This window comes from Hetaerina americana, unplaced genomic scaffold (genome assembly GCF_022747635.1).
Source record: "Hetaerina americana unplaced genomic scaffold, ioHetAmer1.1.p SCAF_97, whole genome shotgun sequence".
NCBI classification, from domain to species: Eukaryota; Metazoa; Arthropoda; class Insecta; order Odonata; family Calopterygidae; genus Hetaerina; species Hetaerina americana.
In genome coordinates, this window is record NW_027287616.1 from 108,172 (window position 1) to 132,085 (window position 23,914).

The following is a 23,914-nucleotide window of genomic DNA, read 5'->3' on the forward strand; positions in this document are numbered from 1 at the left end:
CACCCCAATACTCGAATTTCACATGAAAACCTTCAGGATACGTTTTCCGTTCGAGACTATTCACAACAGCTAAATTTTTTAGAAAATCCACACCCAGAAATTCATGATGAGTAATCGGACCAAACTTTGGCGTATGCAGAAGAGGGAGTTGGGAAATAACGCCAAGGTGTGCGAGTTAAAATGGAATATATAAGAATGTAGTGAAAATGTATTAAACTAAGTTTCCAAGGACTAAAAATAATTCTGTACGCCGTTATTTAATCATCAAATTGAAGCAGGCAATTCGTCATTTGTCAACCTTCAAGAAAAACATTTACGACACTTTAATCTAGTTAAAGTTCGGCAAGTACAAATTATGGTGAGATGCCCCGAACAGAAGGAAAAATTTTAAAAATTAATTGCATTCTCATTTTGGCTGCGAAATGATAATTTATAGTACAGCAATGTTTGAAAGATACACGAGGAAGATAATTATGGCTCTCTGATACTTGAATTTCATTTGCCATTGTGAAGAAATAATGAATGAAATGCAATTCTTCAATGAAATAAACGTTTGAAAATCTCTATTAAATCATCATTTGAAGAATAATTCAAAGCAGAATACCCAAAAATACCCATAACCCAAATTCTAAGCAGTAATGATAGTCAATGATTCGCTTAAGCTAATCACCGGTTTTGCACTGTAATTTAATGCGACCCCATCGTGATTTTAATAGAAAATGTAAGCAACAACGAATCAATAAGCTTATAACCAGTAGAAATAAGAAAAATTCATTCACTGCAACAGATTTAAGAAGGTATGGTGAGTTTTCTGAGGTGTTTTGAATGTTTTCATGGTTAAATGTAAGAAGTTGCCTTTCTTAGTGCTTCAGTGTTTTCTTTTTTCTGTACCTTAGTTTAGGAAGGAGTTTGGTTGACGCCCATGAAAGCACCTCGACCAAAACCAACCTATGTCAATTTTAAACATACGGATAGTTTCTTTTTTATTCCTGCTCAAAAATATCCATTTCCCACAAAATACGTCCGCCTTGGAGCCCGAGTTACCTAGAAAAACAACATTTTTATTAGTAAAAGTGCCTACTTTACACCGTGGGTATTGTGATCGTTTTTGGATATAATTGAACGTTCCTCCTGTCACAAGCTACGGGAATATTTCACATGAGATTTCAGTGTAAAGTTGACTGTCGTTATTCGCATCGGATGATATGTTTATGGAGGGAGGAATTAGTTGCGTTAGGGTTTAAGACGTTAGTGTGTGTTTTTGGTGAATGTCAACAGTTGTTACATCTTGAATTTATTGCTATTATTCGGATAGAGTAAATGGTTATGCCAAATCGGCGTTTAAAGTGCCTGTCAGTACGCAATGTTGATTTTTATTCGTAGGCTTATAATAGAAAGAATGGTTGGCAATAATTCGGAACTAATATACCTTTTGTTAAAATTTGGTACAAGCTATTAGATTTTTAGTAATATTAGCTTATAGTTATCTGTGCCATCACTATTTGCTATCAGCCGGTACCGAATCACCAATGGAAGACCTCAAGCATAAAATTTTATTATTAATTAATAAACAGGTGGGCTGTATTTTCGTAACAACTATTTCGCTGGCTCTTTCAGTTGTAAATTGTCTTTATCTAGGAATTATTTTGAATTTATCATTTTGAAGAATCCTCATCAAAGATTCGATGAAGGAGAAAAGCCTCCAGATTGGATGTACAGGAGGAAACTCAGTCGACCAGAGGACGAATCTCAGAAAGTTGCGCTAGAAGACCTAGAAATTCTCGACAGTATAGATGAAGGATACTTTGTGGAAGAGAATGAATTTGACTCTTGTCGGTTTGAATTAAAGGTTTGTTATAGTTTTGCTGCAGGAATACATTTGTGGTTTAAGTATGGTGTTGAATTGAACTATTTCATTTTATTTGTAATTATCAATAAAATAAGATGTCTATGGTGTACCGGTTTTACATGATATGCAATTTCTTTTGGACTTTTATCAATTATTAATAGTCTTTTCTTTCGACGTTAAGAAATTACCTGCAAAGTTGGAATGCGAAAAAATTCAACAAGAACGATTAAAGCTGTGTCAACAACAAAAAGTTGTATCCAAAAAAGTTCTTCAGCTGATTCTTCAGAAGCAGTTAGCTTGTAGTGATGAATTTAAAAGGTAATCATATTTATTAATGATCATTAATAAACTTGTACTATGTAATGTGGATATATTTCCAATAATTGATTTCTAATCTTAATTTTTACTCATAATTACTAAATAAATGAACTTATAAATCTATTTATGAAATGAATTGCTGTTAATACACTTAACATCATTTTTGCATGCATAACGTGTATAAAAAAATAAAATCTCTGTTTTATATTAGTTTCTAATTCAATTATTATATGCTATTTTTATCAATGTTTGCTGGATAACATAACAAGAAATGTACTGCAAAGCCAGAGAATATCTTAACCATTCAATGTGCCAAAATTAATGCAGAATACGTAATGTGCTAGAGGAAATGAGTTATTTAGCTTAAAATGTTTTATAAGTCTACCAGCCTTCAATACCCTGTGTGCAGTACAATAATAGGCATTTTTTAATTAAGGCTTAACAAATTGTTCATCCTAGGCATTGATGCATTATACAGGTATTTGATTAGATATGTATGTATGTACAATGGATTGTGTATAAAAGAAATAGCAAGAAATGTTTACTGTAGTCAGGGCTGGGGGTTGAAGGAAAGGAGAAGGATGCACCGTGTAGTGGGCAAGGGTCGCGTGGTCCAAGCAGACTCTCAAAAGCCAGATGCATGCGGGATTTTTGGTGTTAGCGGTGCACCTGAAGGAGGGAGGGAGGCAATAATAGGCGCATTGAAACAATCCTTGCATGGCGCATTGTGGAGAGAGGAATGTTTAGGCACTGCTGGAGAGAAACTGATGCGGTGGAAGGGTTGCAGGGATCGTTGGATGTGGATGCTGATGCTGACCATGCATCAACATCCACGTACAGGGGCGTGTTGCGCTTCCCAAAGTGGAAGGAGGGATGGAGTGTGCAGGAAAGATGGTAGATTTTATTATGCTTTGAGAAGTGCATAAGGGAGCATTGTGGGATGGGAGAGAATTGGCAAGTGGAGAGGGGAGGCAAGGAGTGGTGAAGATGGACAGGTTTTACATTTTGATCCATTACAAGGTACTGGTATGAATTTGTTAATGGAAGAGGATAGTCAGTTTAAAGATATTAGATAAAGGGGTAGGTCGTTCGAAAGTAACAAAGGGATGTTTGCATTCAATTGTTTCTGGCTCAATGGATGTTTGCATATTTAGTATGCTATTGCTTTAATGGTGTGTCATAATGGAAAAGCGGTCTTTCAGAACATTTTTGAAGGACTGAATTCCTGGGAAATATGTCCTGCAATTGGAGCGGGTGTGCGAGTTGGTGTCTTGGGAAGATTTGGGCTGGTGAAAGTTTCAAAGTAACTTCTCATTAAGAAAGGTTAACTATTTATATATATACATATATAAAAACACATATGTAGATTTTTAGACTATAGTGACGCAAAGAAAGGACACTCACAATATGTTGTTTTGACGGTTCGGCCGTCGTCTTCAGAATGGCTTTCTTGGGGAAGAGCGGAGAGGACATGGAAGAGCGGAGGGGTGAGGGAAGGAGAGGTAAGGGACCAATAGGAAATGAACAAGGGGGTGGGAGGGGACATGCAGGCAGCCATATGATGCATTCAGTGGGCTTATTTCAGCCCGGGCGGTTTGAATGATTGGGCCACCCAGATATGCGCCATCTCGCGGGTTCTCACCTCTATTATACTAGCAGATTTGGGAAGGATTTCAATCACCGAAACGGAGAAGCAGTCATCAAAAGATTGGTTGTGGGAAGCGGTGTGAGTAGGGATGGGATAATTAAGGAAGGTGGGAGATTTGGTGGAATATTGGTGGTTTTTCATGCGGATGCATATATATTTATTTATTTATATATGTGTGTGTGTATATATATATATATTTATTTATTTATGTATATATGTATATGTATATGGACTACTGACCGGAGGGTCCCAAGTTCGATTCCCGGGCAAGGCATTCTGCTTTCTGGGCACGTGCAGCTCCACCCGAGCTATGTGATTTTTAGGTACCAGATCTTCCTGGGAAACCATAACCGGCACAGGGGAAGGAACTGACCCCCCCACCCTGATGTGTGAATTTCACATGCCGTCAGGCTTAGTACTGGGTGAACGCTGCCATCACCTACCAAACCTACCTTAGGGTTGATTACTGTAGACAGCTATGCAGATTCAAAACCAATTATGAGCTATCGATTCGGGCCGCAAGGAGCATAAGGAAGATTGTTTGGCATTTGTGTTGAAAAGGGGGTAATAACAGTGGTAGAAATCGGTTAAAACCAAGGGGGGTGACTTTGAAAAAGAGCATTTAGATTCGGAAGGCTGGATGAATATTTTGTTTTCCTGTCGAGCGTGCTGGTCATTACTCTTTGAGTGTTAGCGTGCTTGTATGTGTATGGATAGGGATTTGATGAAGGTTCCTCTGCAGGGTGTTGCTTGTGCAGGATGACGTGGGTGTGGCTCTGAGGAAGGCTGCCGACGGAAGGCGATGGCTTGGGCTTGCTCGGCACAACCTCACATCTGCAAGCCTGGGCATTCTCGCTAATTACAAGAAAAGGCTGGCCCTAACTTCGCTGCTCACGGCCCTGCATGCTATCAAGACACTGGTGGGTGGCATTTCTGTCATTTATTCTCGTTAACTATCGTATGCAGGAATGAGAATGTATTAAGTGTATTATGCTATTTTTCGAAATTGCTCGGGTTTAGTTTTCTCACTTGTCACAAAGTGTATATTTTTCACAAATTGTCCTTTAAGTATTTCCTTTGTTTTCAATGGACTTTTTGAGGTTCATGTTCTCCACCAGTTCAAAGATTCCTAATTACATTGATTAAAATACAATTACTGACATCATTCAGATTCTTGCACTTGTAGAGTTTCCCTTTTTCTAAGGAATAATGGGTTTAAATTGTGTTATCATGTCATGATACTTATTTCAATAATCTCATTTGTATCCGTGACATTTCTTAAAATTTGGAATTAATTTCATGGCCTAACATGACCTGCTAGATACTCTTTTCGTAGGTTTCAGTGTTTGTGGTGTGGAGTGTTTTAATTAACTTGTGAACCCTGATGTAGATGAACTGTGATTGGTTGGCTGAAAGAATCTGAGGGCATATGAGTCAATTGAAAGAGGTTCCTTGGATTTTGACGAGAGTAAATATGAATTTGTTTGAGGTTATAGTTTGTGAAAATTCATGATCACTGAATGAATAACTTGGTATTTTTCCGATCACATCTCTGAAAAAGTAACCAATCTATTTTCGAAAGACAAATTAAGTATTGGATAGAGCAACAGAAGCAACCTGTGAACATTTTTGAATAGGACCAAGGACAAAGTGGAAAACATGGAATAAAGTGGCATTTACAAACTCAAATGTAAACATTGCAGCGCAGTCAATCTAGAACAAATGGGAAGATCTTTCGAACAACGCACCGAGGAACCCAAGAGGAATCTTCGGAATGGGAATGTCACCCAATTCCATTTCGCCAAGCACCAATGGGCCATAAGAGTGCCTTTGTTCCATATATACTTCACCTCAAGGAAAAGGTACAAAAAATGGACTCGCTGGAACAGTTAGTAATGAAAAAAAGAGTATTGCCAGACATTTGGTAAACGAAAACATCTTTGTAAGATACTCTTTTCTTTTGAAAGTTTTATTGTCCATCAACAAAGTGCATTCGTAAACTGTGTGCCTTACTCCGTTTTCATAATTCTTTCCTTCCCACCTTGTCTCTTCCCCTCCCCCGCCAGCCGCCTCATTGCGCCAACCCACGCCCTCCCCGCTGTCCTAACCAATACTTCTCCCAAATTCCCTTCCGTAGCCCACCTCTCCTCTTGGTCAGTGTATGTGAATGTATATTTCCTGGCCAGATATGAGATTTCACACAAACATGGATGGAGTAAGAATAACAGAAAACAACCATTTGAAATAAATGCACAAATGATCTATTGTCTGAAGAATGAGTGGCATGTTTTGTGGAGTCATGTATAGGTAATGTATAAATGTGAGTTCAGTCCTACGTGATTTGTGGGTAATACATTGTCACTTCTTCATCTCAGTCTTGCAATGTTTTGTCAAAGAAACATCTGATTTTGGAGCTTTTCTTAGCTGGGCAAGAATTTATTATTTATCTATTTGCGTCCTGTCTTGCCTTTTCATTATAACTGGGCAAGAGGAACTCTTAGGTTGGGAATGTATCCTTTCCTTTTTCCTCTTGTGCACCTTTCACCTTTCCCTCATCCTGGCTGCCTGGTCCACAATAATATCTGGGTTACAGCCGTCCCCGTAAGACCGAGGCTCTAATAGGGGTGGAGGAGAGGTGACCAAAAGTATTTCTGGCCAAGGCATTGGACAGATCAGCAGTCGACACTTGACTGCCATGAGAGGACAAATGACCCCCAGAGTGCTTCTCGCAGCCTGTGCACCCCAAACCATTGTGACTTCACCCTCGGCTTCTTCTCTTCCCAAGACATGTGCAAACTCTATTCCAGTTTCAGGTGATGAATAAGCTCAGTTTTGTTTGGTTAGCTTCTGTGCTAATGCTTGATCACCAACACCAAGGGCAAGAACATACATCAAGCACCGTTTCTGCATCCCCTTCGCGAATGGAGTCTTGCCTGGCAAGCGCCAGTGGAAACCCCTCCTCTCTACCTTGATGGTGTTGAGGAGTATTTTGTTTTGGGCCTGGTTATGTTTGATGTCGTGAGACCTTTCCTGAGAGCCGGTTTCCTTCCTTTGTGTAGCACCAATCCGAGGAGAAGGTGCAGGAGCTGCTTCATGGGGGTGCGGCAGATGGTGGCATGAGGGGTGACTATGTGGGTGCCATTCGCCTGCTGCTGGAATGCCAAGGGGCAGCGGCCACTTTTGGTCACTTCTCATGCGTGGATGCCCTCAGCGCCAAGCTGCAGGACACGCTGGAGATGGCCGAGGAGCAGTTGGATGTGGCCCTTGCCAAGGTCAAAGCCATGCCCTTCTTTCTCTTTGTGGTTTCTCTTTTTTGGTCCAAAGATGAGGACGGCCTTTGATGTAAATTAATTTTAATGCATTTAATATCAAAGGTCTACAAATTAAAAAGTTTTATTTGTTCTTCTTCAAATCAGAAAATAATATAATATTCCACCCCTTGTGGAATAGTGGTGTGGTGTGTCTTAAAGTCCCTCGTGCATTAATCCAATCAAGTTGCAATCTCACATCCTGTAACTATGGCAAACCACTTTAATGAACAATTCTGCTTCTTGTAGTTCATCCTTGGCCTTCCTCTGTTATTTCTCTCCTACATGCTTCCTTCATTTATGATCTTCAGAAACTATTGTGAATTAGGATGTGTTCAATTGCTTAATTTTGCTTACATGCGGGGTTGTTCAATGTAAATAGCTTTCCTGCCTGGCGATATATTTAGTCTGCTACAGAATTTAGCTAGGCTAAGCATTTTGGATAGAATTAATGGAAGTAAAAAGTAAGCAGGGCTAAGGAATGAGTTATGAGTAGTGTGTGGTTTAATTATATTTTGTGTAATATTAGTTATGGTTAGGTGTGTAGTAGTTAGGAGTTGTTTAGGGTCCACCAAAAACTTATCCATTGCCACTGGACACTGATTAAAAAATCACACGCAGCCAGAATGAAAGGATTGTTTCTGAAATTAGAGGAAATGGTCTCTCAATTTTTTAATAGATATTTAAAAGCAGCTTTACAAATCACATAAACTTATTTAACAAAGTCTAGTTGAAATGCCTAACGTGTGTTTTTATCAATTTCTCTCATTTTGTGTCAACTTGGAAAAAATGGAAGACACTTTGGTGTCATCCATAGCATGGGGCTCCGTGTGTGGAAGGGCACCAAGCACTCATCATGTGACATTGTTGAATCTGTAAAAATTGTGTATTTCTTCAATTCACTAGTATCTCTGTATACTTTATTGATGCAATTTCCAGGTACTCGTAAGTGCCTTTTAACGTGTCAATGGTGAATTCCAAAGAAACTGCGGGAGATGCCGCAACAGTAACTTTTAACGGAGTCATCCGCTAATGTGCATTTCAATGCAACAATTTCAGAGTGTAAAAATCATTCGCCTTGACTGGGACTCGAACCCAGATCCCTTAATATCCGGTCGAGTGCTTTAGCCACTTAAGCTACCGAGGCGTCCTCTTAAACTCTGAAATTTCAAATTTTAGAGTTTAAGAGGACGCCTCGGTAGCTTAAGTGGCTAAAGCACTTGTCCGGATATTGAGGGATCTGGGTTCGAATCCCAGTCAAGGCGAATGATTTTTACACTCTGAAATTGTTGCAGTGTCAATGGTGGTTTTGCCGTCTTGTTGCATCACTTCTATTTCATAATCTGACCTCAAATAAAGACCTCTATCTTTCTCAGTCGGGATTTAAAATGGACTGACTGCCTTGAGAAGCATGCAACACCTCCTGGCTTGCCTTGCGCCTTTGGGTGAGGGTCGTGGGTGGGCCAGGAGTGTGCCCGGGTTGCCTCCGTCTGAAGTGGTCGCTCTTACTGACCGAGGCATCTGCCCGCATGGGGTCAGTGGTGAGGCAGCGCGAGTGACGTGATGAGTAAACTGACGTTCCCCTCCCCTGCACGGCCGTAGGTGTGCGTGGATTTTGGCGAGGCGGAGTACAGCCGTGTGCAGGAGGCTTGGCGATTGGTGGGGAAGACGCAGGCGGCCGTCGACCAGATGCAAATGCACATCTCGACGGCCCTGCACGCAACGGCGGCCTCGGCCCTCTCCGCCCATCTCTCCAAAGGAGCAGTGGCGCCACCCTCTGAGGATGTCAACAAGGCACCGGCCATGGAGACAGGGGAGGGTGTGCACCAAGTGGACATGCACCACATGCAGTACAAGGAACTGTGCAAGGTGGGTGAAAGAAGCAACTCGGATCATCTTATTGGTGAGGCCAAATAGAATTGCGACAAGGAAACATGGTGAGGGAAAGTTAACGTAACTTTAATGCATTCCTGAACTTAAGTGCAGTTGTAGTTATCTGAGCTGGTCGATTTGCATAAATTTTGCCATTGTGCATTTGTTTCGCCAGACAAAATGTGATGCATATTCACTCTGCCATCAATGTGTTCTTTGCTCAAAAATTGAAACCTAAAATCTAATGCTTTAGAAATTTTCAACTATTACTTTCATAACAAACCGAACGGTATTAGGGTTAACCCTGTGAAATTTATCCATGATGGAAAGGAAACAAACTATGCAAATTTCACTTGAATAGAGATTTATTCACGACCCGGGTTTCAAACACTTAATGTCATCTTCAGGTGAGAATACACCTGAAGATGACATTAAGTGGTTGAAACCCGGGTCGTGAATAAATCTCTATTCAAGTGAAATTTGCATAGTTTGTTTCCTTTCCATTATTACTTTCATAATGTGAGAATATCAATGCGGTGCAAGTCGTCTTCTTGCATTTTTAATATCTCCAGAATTCTTTTAAAAATTCTAACCATGTGATAGGCCATGATTGGTTCGGGACATCGTGTATGTGGAAATAAATCTGGATGTATTGTTTTTGGAATCCCTTTAGATTAGAGTCTAAGTCATCTTGCCTTCAGAAATTATGTTTATATTCATAGCGCAAAATAAAAATCAAGTATTTTTTCTGAGGCTTTAAATAATAGTTCGGCATTATGTGAATATATTTAAGTATGTTTGCACATTCTAATCATTTTCACATATCTTTGCCATCCATCAGAAGCTCCAATGTATTTTGAAAACTATGCTGACCCAATAGAACTCTCATTGGTCACTTGAATAGGGGGAGTGCGCCTAGAGTTTGCTCCAAGAAATGGCGCCTGCTCCGACTCAGCAGTTGAGTGGGAGCAGTTGTGGCTGGGGAATCCCTTGGCCGTTGACTGAACTTCACTGCTACTCCCCCTGAAAGCGCCCACTGGGTTTTATGCACTCATGCATAATTCTCTCTCTCTCTCCATTCAATTCCAAGAGCGTTTTTACTAGAGATAGCCATTACATAAGCTTTCAATGAGTTCTGTATGGGTTTGTAAAATAAAAGGAAGCAATCATTGCAAAATCAGGAGAAGAGACATTGATGTATTTGCTATTCACTGATTAACAGCAAAATTATTGCAGATGTTAATTTGACTAAAAATAAAGTAACATATTAAAAATTTAATGGAAGCCTTCTCCATTGAGTATATATGAGGGTAGGCTGAAAACTAATGCACACATGCCCGTAGACCAAAAACAAAATGACTTTCGGAAGCACTCCATGTGGTACGTGGAAGTAACATCCCCCCTCAACATTCACGCGTAGATTTGAGATCGTTACATTCATCCAGTGTATTTTGAGAAGCAGGAGTATAGAGGCGTGTTCTGGTGCTATGTCAACACGAGTTATGCATGGATTTCCTTAAAAGTTTATAATTCCACAAAATCAAAAGCTGTCAATATTATTTGATGGTTTAATTAAAACATCTTTGTGAACTCTTCGTACCTTCCCCATTTTTGTTTCCCTTGCATTCACTGGCCCTGAGAACTCCATATTTTCTTTTAAGGCAATAGCAAATACATAGTTTTATGTACTGTGCACCAAATAAGTCATCTACAACATTCACCGCATTATTTTGATTGGTCTCATATGAGGAATATTAATCTTAATTAGTGATCCTTTGTTTCATTTGTCCTTCCTGTCATTTGTAATTTTCTTGGTCTACATCCTATCCTTGGGCTATATCCTACTCAGGGTCTCAATGCTCCCAGAATTGACTGGTGTCTCAAAAATTTGCCTAATGATTGACTTATGGGGAATAAATTAAAATTAATAGGGAAAATGATTATGACACAAGGAGTTCAAATCTCGATGTGGTGTGTGGGAAATAATGGCAGGATCGCAATTATCAACCAAAGCCTGAAGCCAATGATCAGTTGCCCTTCACGGATCTAGGAGATGTTGCATTAACTTCACCGCTTCCATGTCCAGCAGTTGGTCTTATTGTCTTTCGTCCTCTGACTCCTATTTTCCTTTCCTCCACTCACAGCAGGAGTCCTATGTCCTCTGGTCTCACAATAAACAAAAGGCAATCCTCACCCAAGATTGCACGAGGGAAATTCTAAATGGTATACCCTTATGCCAGCTCTCACATGCCCCAATACTATCTGTGTCTGGAGAGTCTAACTCTGGCAATGTACTCATTGCCATAGCAAAGTATTTTACCAGTATGACATAAAGTTCTCAATACCAAACGACCATTTAGTGAATTAATTTTAGGTACTTAGTTCATGAACTTTGTTTGCATAAAGTTGTACTTATGTCTCATCCACATTTGCATTGTCTGGCCCAGAGAATTGTAAATTTGAATTTTACTAACACTGAAAATTCTTAAAGAATTCTTTGAACCCCTCTGTCATTCTCTAACTCTTTTTGGCCTGGTAATGCGGACAAATAAAAAAAAGTGGCAGTCTCGTGTACTTCTGGCAGAAGTGAAAACCTGATCTGGATATATGACCCAGCTACTTTGGGGTTGAATTGATATTTAGGAAATTCGATTCTCTCGACTATTCCATCAGCCCCCACCCCGGTAACAGTTGACCTTTTTAAACAATTTCTCAAGATCGTGGAAAATTATATACGAGGGTCATCCGGAAAGTAGTACCCGTTCGTGCCGCATGAAGTGCTGACGACGCGAGTAGCCGCTGGACGAGGTCAGATAGCTTCAGTGGCTTGTCTGCCTTCTCTGAGCCAAGTTGCGTGACGCTAGCATTGCCTGTGTTGTTTCTGTGATTGTTTACAATGTTTAAAAAAATTGAGAACGCCGCCAGTTGTGAAGTGAGGGCAGTGATTAAATTCCTCAATGCAAGAAACGTTCGCCCATGTGATATTCATCGCCAATTAAAGGAGGTGTATGGAGACAATGTAATGGACGAGTCGTCTGTTCGGCGGTGGTGTCGCAACTTCAACATGGGGAGGGGGAACACACACGACGATGAGCGTTCGGGGAGACCGTCTGTCATTACAGACCAACTGGTGAGCTCAGTTGACGAATTCGTGAGGAACGATCGGCGCGTCACAATTGATGACATCTGTGAGCATTTTCCCAATGTTTCTCGAACAATTGTTCATGAAATTGTTAAACACCATCTGCATTATGCAAAAATTTGTGCAAGATGGGTCCCTCGCGTATCTCAATGAGCTGGCGGCGAAGGACTATGCAGCAGGAATACAGAAACTTGTCACACGTTATGACAAATGCCTTAATTTGCTTGGAGATTATGTTGAGAAGTAGTTTAAAGTATCCTCTTTCAAATAAAATTTTTTATGTTTGTTAATATTTACTTTTGTGTCTTTATTTCACGAACGGGTACTACTTTCCGGATGACCCTCGTAAATATGATGCTCACTAAAGAGATTTTGAGTCCTGGCAACTACGGGGCTCAGCCCAACCGGCCGTGTGACATGCCCGGCAGCTGCGGAGGCAAGACTTCCACGGTCATCATCCCACGACACCCTTGCAAGGGAAAACCAGCAGCAGCAGGAAAGAAGACGCAGGAGAAGAAGACCAAATTAGTTAGAATAGGAACGTGGAATGTTAGGACAATGATGAGGACAGGGAAATTGGAGAATGTTAAGCGAGAGATGGAAAGGGGAAATATAGATGTTTTAGGTTTATGCGAGGTGAGATGGAAAGATAGCGGGGATTACTGGAGTGATAACTATTAAATAATAAACAGCGGCAGGACGAGAGCCAATGAGGGGTTGCCATAGTATTAAATAAAGAGGTAGGATGAAGCATAGTCAACATAGAACAGGTAACGGATAGAATATTACTAGTAGAGATACAAGCAGAACCGACAAACTTGGTTGTTATTCAGGTATACATGCCGCCGAGCAAACATGCGGTGAAAGAGGTCGATAGGATATACAATCAATCGGAGGACATAATCACATGTGTTCCTGCAGGGAAACATTTGATAGTGATGGGGGATAGGAATGCGGCAGTAGGCGAAGAAAGAGATGGTGATGAGGTGGGGGACTATGGTTTAGGCACGAGGAATGACCGCAGGGAGAAAGCAGTTGAGTTCTGCAGGAGACAGGGGTTAGTCATCACCAACACTTGGTTTAGACACCAACACTTGGTTTGATATGGAGCGTAGCTATGTACGGAAACGTGGGCATTAAAATAGGAGGATAGACGTAGACTGAAGACTTTTGAAATGTGGGTGTGGAGAAGAATAGAGAAGGTGAAATGGACCAAGAAGAAAACAAATGAGGAAGTGCTAGGTATGGTGGGTGAAGAGAGGGTGTTGTTGGGAGAAATCCTATTGAGGCAGGAAAAGTGGATGAAGGGGGTATTTACGGGCAGCGGTATGTGGCATAAAAAGATCACTAGATCACTCACACGTTATTTCTTGATCATTTGGATGGAATTCAGCTCCGTCTTCAGCGGAAGAAATAATAATAATAATAATAATACATTTATTTGTCCGGAGATTTGTTGCATATTCATACATACACAAATATAGGACACGTCAAATATAATTTTCACAATTTCACAATAGAAGAGATACCATATATAAATATATATATATATATATATATATATATATACATACCAATACACTAGTATAATTACATATCAATTGTTTAAGCCGGAATTGATGCATTGCGACAATTCAAGGTATTCATTTACAGAATAGAACATATTATTTTTTAAAAGGTTAAACAGCTTTTTCTTGAAAACAGGTACTTTTGTTTCATATTTGATTTCATGGGGAAGTTTATTGAATAACCTTAAGCCCATTGCTTTGGGCCCATGGGCAGTATTGTGTGTCCTGACAAATGGTTGGTGCAGGTCATTGCAGGTCCTTGTGTAGTGACTATGGTAATTGTGGTTGGACTTATAATGGGAAATATTACCCTTTGCATGTAAGATGACATTAAATATATATATGCAAGGTACTGGTAATAAACAAAGTCTTTTGAAGAGAGGTTTACATGGTGCATCGCAAGGAGCATTGCTCATAATGCGTATAATCCTCTTTTGGATTTTGAAGATTATGCCCGCATGGGGAGAGGAACCCCAGAAGAGGATACTGAAAGTAACACGAGAGTAAAATTCACCATAGTAAATGGATAGAAGGACCTCTAAATTTACAGAATACCTAATATTTCTAATAAGGAAGCATAGGGAGCTTAACTTGCTGCGTAATTTGAAAATATGTTCCTCCCAAGACATGTTTTTCTGTAGGATTACTCCCAGGAATTGGGTACTGGAATTTTAGGGAATGCTCACACCTTCTACATCTACTGAGATTGCAGATGAAACTTTCTTTTTATTCGAAAAATAAATCAGGCTGGACTTATTTAAATTGGGCTTTAGAAAGTTATGAAGACACCATGAATTGAAAAACTGAGCTACTTCGGCTGCTCTTTCTGTCAAGCTGTTTACTGAGGAGGCTGATACAATGATATTTGTATCATCAGCATACAGTATTGGGTCTATCCCCTTAATGAGCTTAAGATTGTCTGGGAGATCATTGATATAGATTAAAAATAAAATAGGACCAAGTACAGAACCCTGGGGAACACCCAGTGTTACTTCTCTACCAGGGGAAACAAATTTGGAGCCATTACTTGAGAGCTCAACATACTGATGCCGTTCACTTAGATAAGATTCAATCCATTTGTAGGGCGTGCCTCTTATACCATAGCATTTCAGTTTATATAGGAGTAACTGATGATTGACGAAGTCAAAAGCTTTACTGAAATCGAAAAATAATCCTAGAGTTTCAGTTCTATTATCCAATCCTGAAAGTATTTGATTCACCATGTGATATGTGGCTGTTGTAGTGGACCTTGTTTTCCTAAATCCATGTTGAGATGTGGATAATAGCTTATATGTCTCAAGATATGATACAAGACGTTGATAAAAAACTATTTCAAATATTTTCCCCAGCTGGTTTAACAGGGATATTGGTCTATAAGAATTCATTGCCATTTTGCAACCTTTCCCTTTGTATATTGGCACAATTTTTGCTGATTTAAGAGGGCTCGGGAAAATTCCAGTTTTTAAGGATTCATTAATTAAGAACAGCAGCTGATCCTTAATAGCATTAAACGACCTTTTTATGACTATCCCTGGGATGTCATCTAATCCAGGACTAAATTTGTTAGGGAATTTATTGATTACGTTGGTCAGTTCCCTGGCTGAACATGGGAATATATATAATGAATGGCATGAGTTAGGAATATGAGAATAATTTGCTGGATTGACTGAAACTGTGGGATTTTGATGGGATAGAGAGAAGTCATTCAGGATGGAGGCCATTTTAGAGTAATCTGATATAGCATTACCAGCGGAGTCCTGCAGTTGAAGATCTTGTACATGATGTCGACCCTTGGATTCGTTAATAATTTTCCAAATCTCTCTAGATTTATTGTCTGCATTGGTAAGTCTAAGGTTGTTGAAAGATTTTTTGGCACGCTGTAAGGTTTGGCGATAACTTTTCTTGAGTACTGAGTATTCTTGGCGATCTGCTGGATTTGATTTACTTTTGTAATACACTGCGGCGTCTTTCATTTTCTTTGAAAGCCAACGAATTTCATCAGAGACCCACTGACTTTTGTAGTTAACAGAAGAGCTTTTGTTTTTTGCATGCTTCAGGACACGGGGAAAGCAGATTTCAAAGTAATGTAGATCGGTGGAATAGAAGTATTCAAAGCTAAGGTCAAAGGACTTCAAGGAAAACAAATCGGACCAGTCATGGGAATTTAATAAGTCACAAAAGGCGATCATATTCTGATCAGAGAAATACCTCCTGTAGTATTTTTTACTTTCTTTGGATGTAGACACAGCAATTGTAGAAAGAAGTGGGTAGTGATCAGATATGTGGGCATTAATGGTATTTGTTTGTACTAGATCAAGGTCGATATTAGTTAGTACATTATCTAAAACTGTTTGCGAACTAGCACTCACTCTAGTAGGTTCACTGTTGGTAGCATTGATGTTGAATGACGTCAGTAAATCCATGAATTCCTTTTTAGCTTTAGAATCGGCCGTAAAATTACAATTAAAGTCACCTGTAATTATTATGCAAGGCTCATGGATTGACCAATGGATTATTTCCAAGAGTTTCGTCAGTTTGGTCAGGAAAACGCAAAAGTCACTCTTCGGCGAACGATAAATAGACAGTACATAAAAAACAGTAGTATCCATTTTGAAGCAGGAAACACAGCATTCAAATGATTGTTCTTCATTGAGAAATTCGTACGGGTAACCAATGGGAATATGGGAAAAACATTCAGACAGTAGGATTAAAACACCACCATTTTTGTGAACAGTCCGGCAAAAGGCACTAGCGATGACATACCCAAGCACATGAAGAGAGTCTAGTTCACTCGCATTTAACCAATGTTCGTGAATAGAAGTAATGACTGCTCAGTGAAGTCAGTGCAATGACTTAGCAGTCATTACTTCTATTTCTTCCGATGAAGACGGACCTGAATTCCGTGGAATTGATCATGAAATAATGTGTGAGTGATCCTTTTATGCGTTCTTATATTGTTTGTTGCTGTCCAAGTTTTATATATATAGCCTGGGAATTGAACCCGGATATATATATATATATATATATATATAATATATATATATGGTTATATAATATATATATATATATATATATATAATATATATATATATATATATATACACGTATATGTATATATTATATATATATATATATATATATATGTATATATATATATATATTTAGGGTAGAGAGTTGGACTGCTGACCAGAGGGTCCCGGGTTCAATTCCCAGGGTAGACCTCCAGGCAACCTTTAGCTCCACCCAAGCTATGTGATTTTTTGGGTACCAGATCTTCCTGGGAAACCATAACCGGCACAGGGAAAGGAACTGGCCCCCTTACCCCAATGTGTGAATTTCACATGCCGTCGGCCTTAGTACTGGGTGAACTTTACCATCACCTACCAAACCCACCTTCAGCTTGATTACTGTGTTTATGGTTTCGTGTATGGGTTTATGGATTTGTTTTAGAAAGTTTAAGCTTTCGGTCTCTTTGAGGCCTTCTTAACGTCAAACTATATATTATATATATATATCCATTTATGTCAGGATCATATGTTCCAGTAATTATGGTTAACCATGCTTTTTGATCACCAGTGCTTCGTTGTGCAGCCATTAGCTGATGGATAATTTTGGGTTCGCTGTGCATCTAATTGTCTCTGTTACAAAACCATCTTACTGCATGTCGTCTTTGTGTTGGTATGTATGTATGTTCAGAGGGGAGTATGTTTTCCTCTTTGCATATTTCATGTTGCTGGGTGTTTCCATTGACCTCAACTCCAGAATGTCCCTCACAATGAGTTCCTGCCGTGCTTGAGTGACCTCTGCAAGTCACTGTGGGGAATCGTGCGGAGTTACCATCAAGTAGTGAACTGGCATTGTGGCAGGACCAAAACTTCCACCAGTGAGGAGGGCAGCCGAGAGCGAGTGGATGTTCATGGTATGTGGCAAATTGACCTGTGGCACATCTATTGTGGTGGCCCTGTCTCACTCTGGGAGGGACCATCATGGTTGAATGCCTAGTAGAAGGATAGCATCAGATGTAGACATGGGGAAGTCGTTATCTTAGGAATGCCTAAGGTCAATAATAAACCTTGCAACTTTTAAAACGAAGGGAATCATTTTCTTTAGATTAACTCAGGAAAGTAACATATGTCGTTGAAAAATTGATATTTCTCTCATTTTACCCAGGGAAGTTCCCTATTCAGAAAGAATGGTCTTTCTTTCATTGCAGGTGGGTTGGAGAGGAAATAATTATTCACACCTAGGTTTATCTCTGTTCTTCTTCTTGTTCACACTGTCTGTACTCTGACACTCAATGAAAACTGAGTCACATGGCCTGGTTTCCTGACCAAACTGGTCTTGTACATTTAATGAAAAACTGAACATTTTATCAAATTGTGTGCCCCTAATGATCCTGTTGTTACGCACAATAAAAGAATTTCAACCGATAAAAGAGTGATACATATAATAAAAATACTTCAAATGAAAATAATATTAATATTTATTGTTTAAACAGCAGGTAATTGGTTCATTAGATTTTTTTATGAAATCGTTTGACACAGTATTTTGAGTGGCTCCCCTGTCCGGCTCTTCCATGTGCATTTAGCCCAACTATTTGTTTGGCATTGGCAGAGACTCATTCACATTAAAATTTTTGTTTATCTTTAATCGAAAAACAAACATTTACAGTATTTCACCATGTCAAAGACAAAGGTTTGTTGTTTATGTTATAATGCTTAATAGTGGAGTTAAGTTGGACAATATTGAGTGGACAATTTGATAAAATGTTTTTCAGCAAATGTACCAACACTAACTGGTCGGAAAAGTATTTCATGTGACTCAGTTTTGGATAAGTATGATGGTGCAGAAGGTTTGAGCAAAGTCTTCGAGGCCAATGCCACAAATGGCTCTTTTATTTGTCAACTTTACACGGAATGGTATGAATGAGTTTCACTTTTGCTTAAGTTTGAACAGTTATTAAGTGTATCATGCAACAGTCACTCTTAACTAACTTATCACTCGTAACTATTTTAGTAATGTGCTTAAACAAGTCCATGGCATTTATTTAGTTGTCACAACTAATTTTTTTTGGGGGTCCTGAACTCAGTCTAATTACATTCCTGTGTAAAAGTAAACATTATTATAAGAAAAAGTTGCTATCGCATTCATCGAAACAGTGTTTGTCGGAAAGCAGTAATTAGAGCCTCAAAATATTGGAGATTTATTCAATCAAAAATTGTTAGTTCATTTTATGTTGTGCATTCATATTATTGGTATGGCTGTCATGTCCTTAGATGGATGAATTAAAAAATATTGCGTATTTTAATCTTCATGTTTTTTATCAAGCACCGTTAATCTGATCTGTTGCTGAGCACTGTCAGTATCAAGCACTGTTTTGACAGAGAGACAATGTTGTTTCTTCTGCTCTTGGACAGCTTTGATGTGGTGGTCCCAATGTGTTCTTCTTTGCAGGAGGCCTCCGTGATGGGGAGAGGGCATTGGACAGGAGGAGAAGGGAAGAGGGAGGGGGGAGCGTGGAGCAGGGGGAGGATGAGGACAGCAGTGGTGACCTCTTTGGCAACGACTATGTGATGCAGAAGCTAAACACTGGACTCACCCGCATCTGGAACGAAGTGCAATCCAAGATATGCGTGTTCCTCCTGGCCTCTGACCTTTCCTGGTACAAGTTTGATGATTTTCTTCGTGTCCTTGACATCATTCACAGGTACGTCTCTCCTTTGATAAGGTTTTCAGTGGTATGGATTTTTGTCCAAGAAGTATCATGAAAAGTTTTGGAAAAATTTATTCATTTCAGATAATGCTCTATCAATGCCTAGAAAGTCTTCAAAAGGCATATCTTTAGTGTCGGCACACTTTTGCCGGAGTGACTTTCCCATGACTCCCCGGTAGGCGGTTTGCGGAATGTCCTTAAGGGTATGCATGCCAGCTACTTTGATGGCACTTACACGTGCCCATGGCTGTTTAAGGGAGGGTTCTTCCTTTCATCCCTTTGAGGGAGGATCTCACTTTTGGTAATAGGAAATAGTCTACTGGTGCCGTGTCGGGACTTTAAGGGGGTTGGGGTATCATCGCGATTCTGTTGCAGGAGGCCTTGGCAAACAGTCACTCTTGACTCTGCTCTTTGTCATCCATAAAGACCTTTGGGACAAGATTGGCGCAAATCTTTCGGTGAAAATTGTGTGCATTGTGGTCTCATCATTGCCAATACAATCTGCAGTCATGCACACACTAAACCAATGGTCTGAATTCAGTATTTCTCACAGTTATCTGGAAAAAATTGTTTCCAATACTTTTTACACAAAACTTGTGTGCAAATTCTCATTAATTAACCAATTTATTCTTGATGGGTGAGGGTTGAGATCGTGGTATAAAAGAACCAGTTTTAGAGGCTGGCTTGACAGCTGAACTGAGTAAAACACTTGACTGGAAATCAATGAATTCATCCATGTTTGGAGCCCAGTCAATCGCTTGCTTATTTTTGGTTGTCAAAATTTCACTTGTTTAACGTGTGGAGTTAACACATTCACTTACTGCATGACTTTCAATCATCAATTGTCTCATTTTTTGAGGATTCCATGAAATTCAGTTTCCATCTTGTGAATTGTTTGGGCAAAACCGGCATCACCCAAACAATTCAGGTGATGGAAACTCCAGTAAGAAGAATGAAGCCTTTAACAATTTTCTCATTGTTTGCTTGTGTAGTTTTGTATAAACATGAGTTTTTTTTAATAGTCCTTTGGAAAAAATAGGAAAACAAATTATTTTGGATAATGGAAATTTTTATTTTGGTTAAAATTGAAAACAATGTATCCTGTGATATGCCAGTGACTTTCACTATTTCATAAAATTTGATTCTTCGATCCTCAAAACCATATCATCAACTTTGTAAATGATTTCAGAAGAAGTCACTTCCACTGGACACTTCGAATGATGTTCATCATTCGTGGATCCAAGGACTTGTTTAAGATCACATATCCAATTGTAAACAGTCACAAACACAGGAGCAAATATGCCATGAAGTCAAATTAACTTGGCCTTGGTCTCTTTCGGTGCTAAGCTTTTCAATGTTCAATCATCACACAAATTGCATTTTTTCCAATATTCTAAATAAACTAAAGTCTCTTGCTTCCATTTATTATGGAAATGAAACCACCTGATGGATATAGCTGAAACTTTAACAGCTCTCTAGTGACAGATGAGACGTACTGATAGCAAGCCTACAAGCACTATCTCTTGGATTTTTTTAGGAGTTATTGAACAACCCATGTAGGTAATGATTGCATGGGTCAATGCAAAATTAATGGTGAGATAGAAAAAGTGTTGAGGCAACTGATATCAATTACGGCTGTAGGGGAAGATAACATCTACGCAGAAGTACCTAAAGGTTCCGGAAAACATGGAAGGAATAGGGAAAGGCAGATAGGTGTGAGGATTTAAGAGCAATAAGTTTTAATTTTGTGTGCAACTAAAATGGTTCTCAGAACTATCCAGAAGAGGAGAGGGAGGAGAGCAATGATTGGGGCTCAGGTGATTTTCAGTTTGGGTTCAGAATGGGGAGATGGGCGTGTGATGCCATGATGGCTGGTGGTATTAATTATTATTATTATTGTTACTTTTTATTTGCCCAGAGATCACAATACAAAAATACCAGGTGAGTGGTGTATGTACATGATATAAGGCACGTCAAAGAGGAGCAAAGACACACGCTCAGTTAAGATACATAGAGAAAGAAATGATGCTCATAGTTACATAAATGTTTGGTACAACCCCATGAACATTGGCTGTAACATGCACATGCAATATCAAAGTCAGAAAAATCATTGATCACCAACATGAATCAGACCATGACCATTGCTAGAAACTAGAAGTATGAACTTACTGGTCGGGAATATTGTTGAGATATTCGTCAACCGAGTAGAACATATTACGCTGTAGATATATATCTTTTTAATTTATGCCTGAATGCAGCAGTTCCCTTTGTATCCTTGACACTTCTGGGTAGTTTGTTATATAATCTGATGCCCATTTCAGTGGGTCCTAATTTCAATGTTTTAGTTCTTATATTCCCACAATGGATGTTGTGCCTTCCTCTAGTGTAATGATGATGATAGGTAGAGTCAAGAGAATAGTTGCCAATATTATTTTTTATATGCAGAATTAAAAAGACAATGTAGATGTACAGGAGTGGTAGCAAATTTAATTCATGGAAATTAGGCCTTGAGGGAGCATTGTGAGGTTTCCTGGTGATGATTCTAATAGCTTTCTTTTGCATTTTAAAGATGGTTTGAGAAATGGCAGTTGATCCCCATAATATTATACTGTAGGTTATATTTGAATAAATTTCCCCATGGTACAAATTGAGTGGTACAGTTTTACCTGTAGTTTCATACAGGATCTTAATAAGTAGCAAGTTGAACTGAGCTTGTGTTGAAAGGCTTTTACTTGAGTATCCCAAGAAATATTTGCACATAGAGAAATACCTAGAAATTTGCATTCTGTCTCATGCTCAATTGATTGGTCATTGATTTTTACCAGCTGATCATCTGACATGTTCTTATTGCATGTATAGTGTACTATTTTACTTTTATTTACAGTTAAGTCTAGAAGGCTGTTTGTACACCACTTGTTTAGTGCAAGTGTGACAGACTTTGATTTCTCTACAAGATTGGGATATGTTTGTGTTGATATTATTACATAAGTGCTGTCAGCATACAACACTGGTATAGTTCCTTCATAATTCTGTAAGCAGTTAGGTAGGTCATTGATGTATATCAGCAAAAGGAGTGGTCCAAGGATTCAGCCTTGTGGAACGTCTTTATTAACTTGGTATGCTTAAGATGAATATTTTGACCTATCAACTGATAACATTACTTTCTGAGTGTGATTATGATTGTAGGACTTCATCCAAACTTATAGAAATTCCTCTAATTCCTATTCTATTGAGTTTAATTAGTAGTCTATTGTGGTTTACATTATCAACAGCCTTTGACAAGTCAAAAAACATTCCAAGAGCTTTGCGTTTAGCATCTAATGAATTAAGTATGCTGTCGATTGCCTGACATATGGCAGTTGTGGTAGACCTTTCAGATCTAAATCCATGCTGAGAATTTGAAAGTAGGAAGTTTTTTTTTCGAGATAAAATGCCATTTGCATAAACATGGCTTTTTCAAGTATTTTAGCAAATGTATTTTGGACGGCTATTGGTCTGTAGTTGTTCAAATCATTGACACAGCCATGGTTTTTATAAATGGGCACTACTTTTGATTCTTTTAATTGAGATAGGAAAATCCCTTGTATCTAAGATTCATTAATTAAAAATAAAAGGGGTTCTTTTATGGATTCAAAACAATGACGAACAACTTTACCAAGAATTTCATCAGGGCCAGTACTGGATTTGTTTCTGAGTGAGGGGACAATAGTTTTTAAATTGGTTTCAGAACAGGGCTTGGCAAACTTTGATAACGGTGCATTTGAAAAAAGCACATTGGCTGGAGAAGTAGTTGGGCAAGGAGCTGATACGTAGTGTTTGTTAAATTTATTAGCTAAAGATGAATAGCTAATGGCAGTGTTATTTTCAGGGTTACAAAGTTTTAATGAAAGTTGTAGGGAGATTAGTAGCTCAGTGTAATGGTTGTGTGATTAGAATCACAAAATAAAGGTTATGCAGTTTTCAAGAAAGAGGAAAGGTGTGGTAAGTGTAAGCTAGGCAATAATTAGAGCAGGTGGAGCAGTTTGCCTACCCTAGACATATCCTGGGCTGAAATGGTCAAAATAGTAGGGACGTTAGCAGAAGAATTGCATTGGGCAAAGAAGCTTTGACAAAGAGAAGGGAATTGATGACAGGGATGTTGGGTAAGGAATTTAAGAAAAGGCTCATTAAAACTTTGATATGGAACGTTGTTATGTACGGCGCAGAAGCATGGTCATTGAGGCAGGATGATGGACAAAGATACCAAGCACAAAGATGGACCGAGCACAAAGCCAAATGACGACTGCTTCTTGCACTTCCTCGTCTGACTTGAATTCTGTCCTCCAAGGTGTTTTTTGAGAGCAGGAAACAAGTGGAAGTCGCTGGGGGCAACGTCCGCGCCTGAAGGAGGGTGGTCGATGATATCCCAGCCGAATTCATTGAGTAGGGTGGTCGTGTGATGTGGCACATGTGGACGTGCATTGTCATGAGATGCAAACACTTTGCTTTGCCTTTGG

The 23,914-nt window shown here is 39.2% G+C and overlaps 1 protein-coding gene across 1 annotated transcript in view; it reads left to right on the forward strand.

The window, feature by feature from the left end:
• Positions 1-1,209: 1,209 nt before the first annotated feature.
• The window catches only part of Vps50 (vacuolar protein sorting 50), a 56,245-nt gene continuing 33,540 nt past the window's right edge, over positions 1,210-23,914 (forward strand). Inside the window, exons 1-8 of the mRNA XM_071598305.1 lie at positions 1,210-1,574; positions 1,667-1,849; positions 2,031-2,167; positions 4,558-4,735; positions 6,875-7,087; positions 8,726-8,992; positions 17,468-17,624; positions 19,160-19,412. Of these exons, the coding sequence (XP_071454406.1) occupies positions 1,530-1,574; positions 1,667-1,849; positions 2,031-2,167; positions 4,558-4,735; positions 6,875-7,087; positions 8,726-8,992; positions 17,468-17,624; positions 19,160-19,412 (1,433 nt within the window). The 5' untranslated portion in view covers positions 1,210-1,529. The remainder of the gene's footprint in view (positions 1,575-1,666; positions 1,850-2,030; positions 2,168-4,557; positions 4,736-6,874; positions 7,088-8,725; positions 8,993-17,467; positions 17,625-19,159; positions 19,413-23,914) is intronic.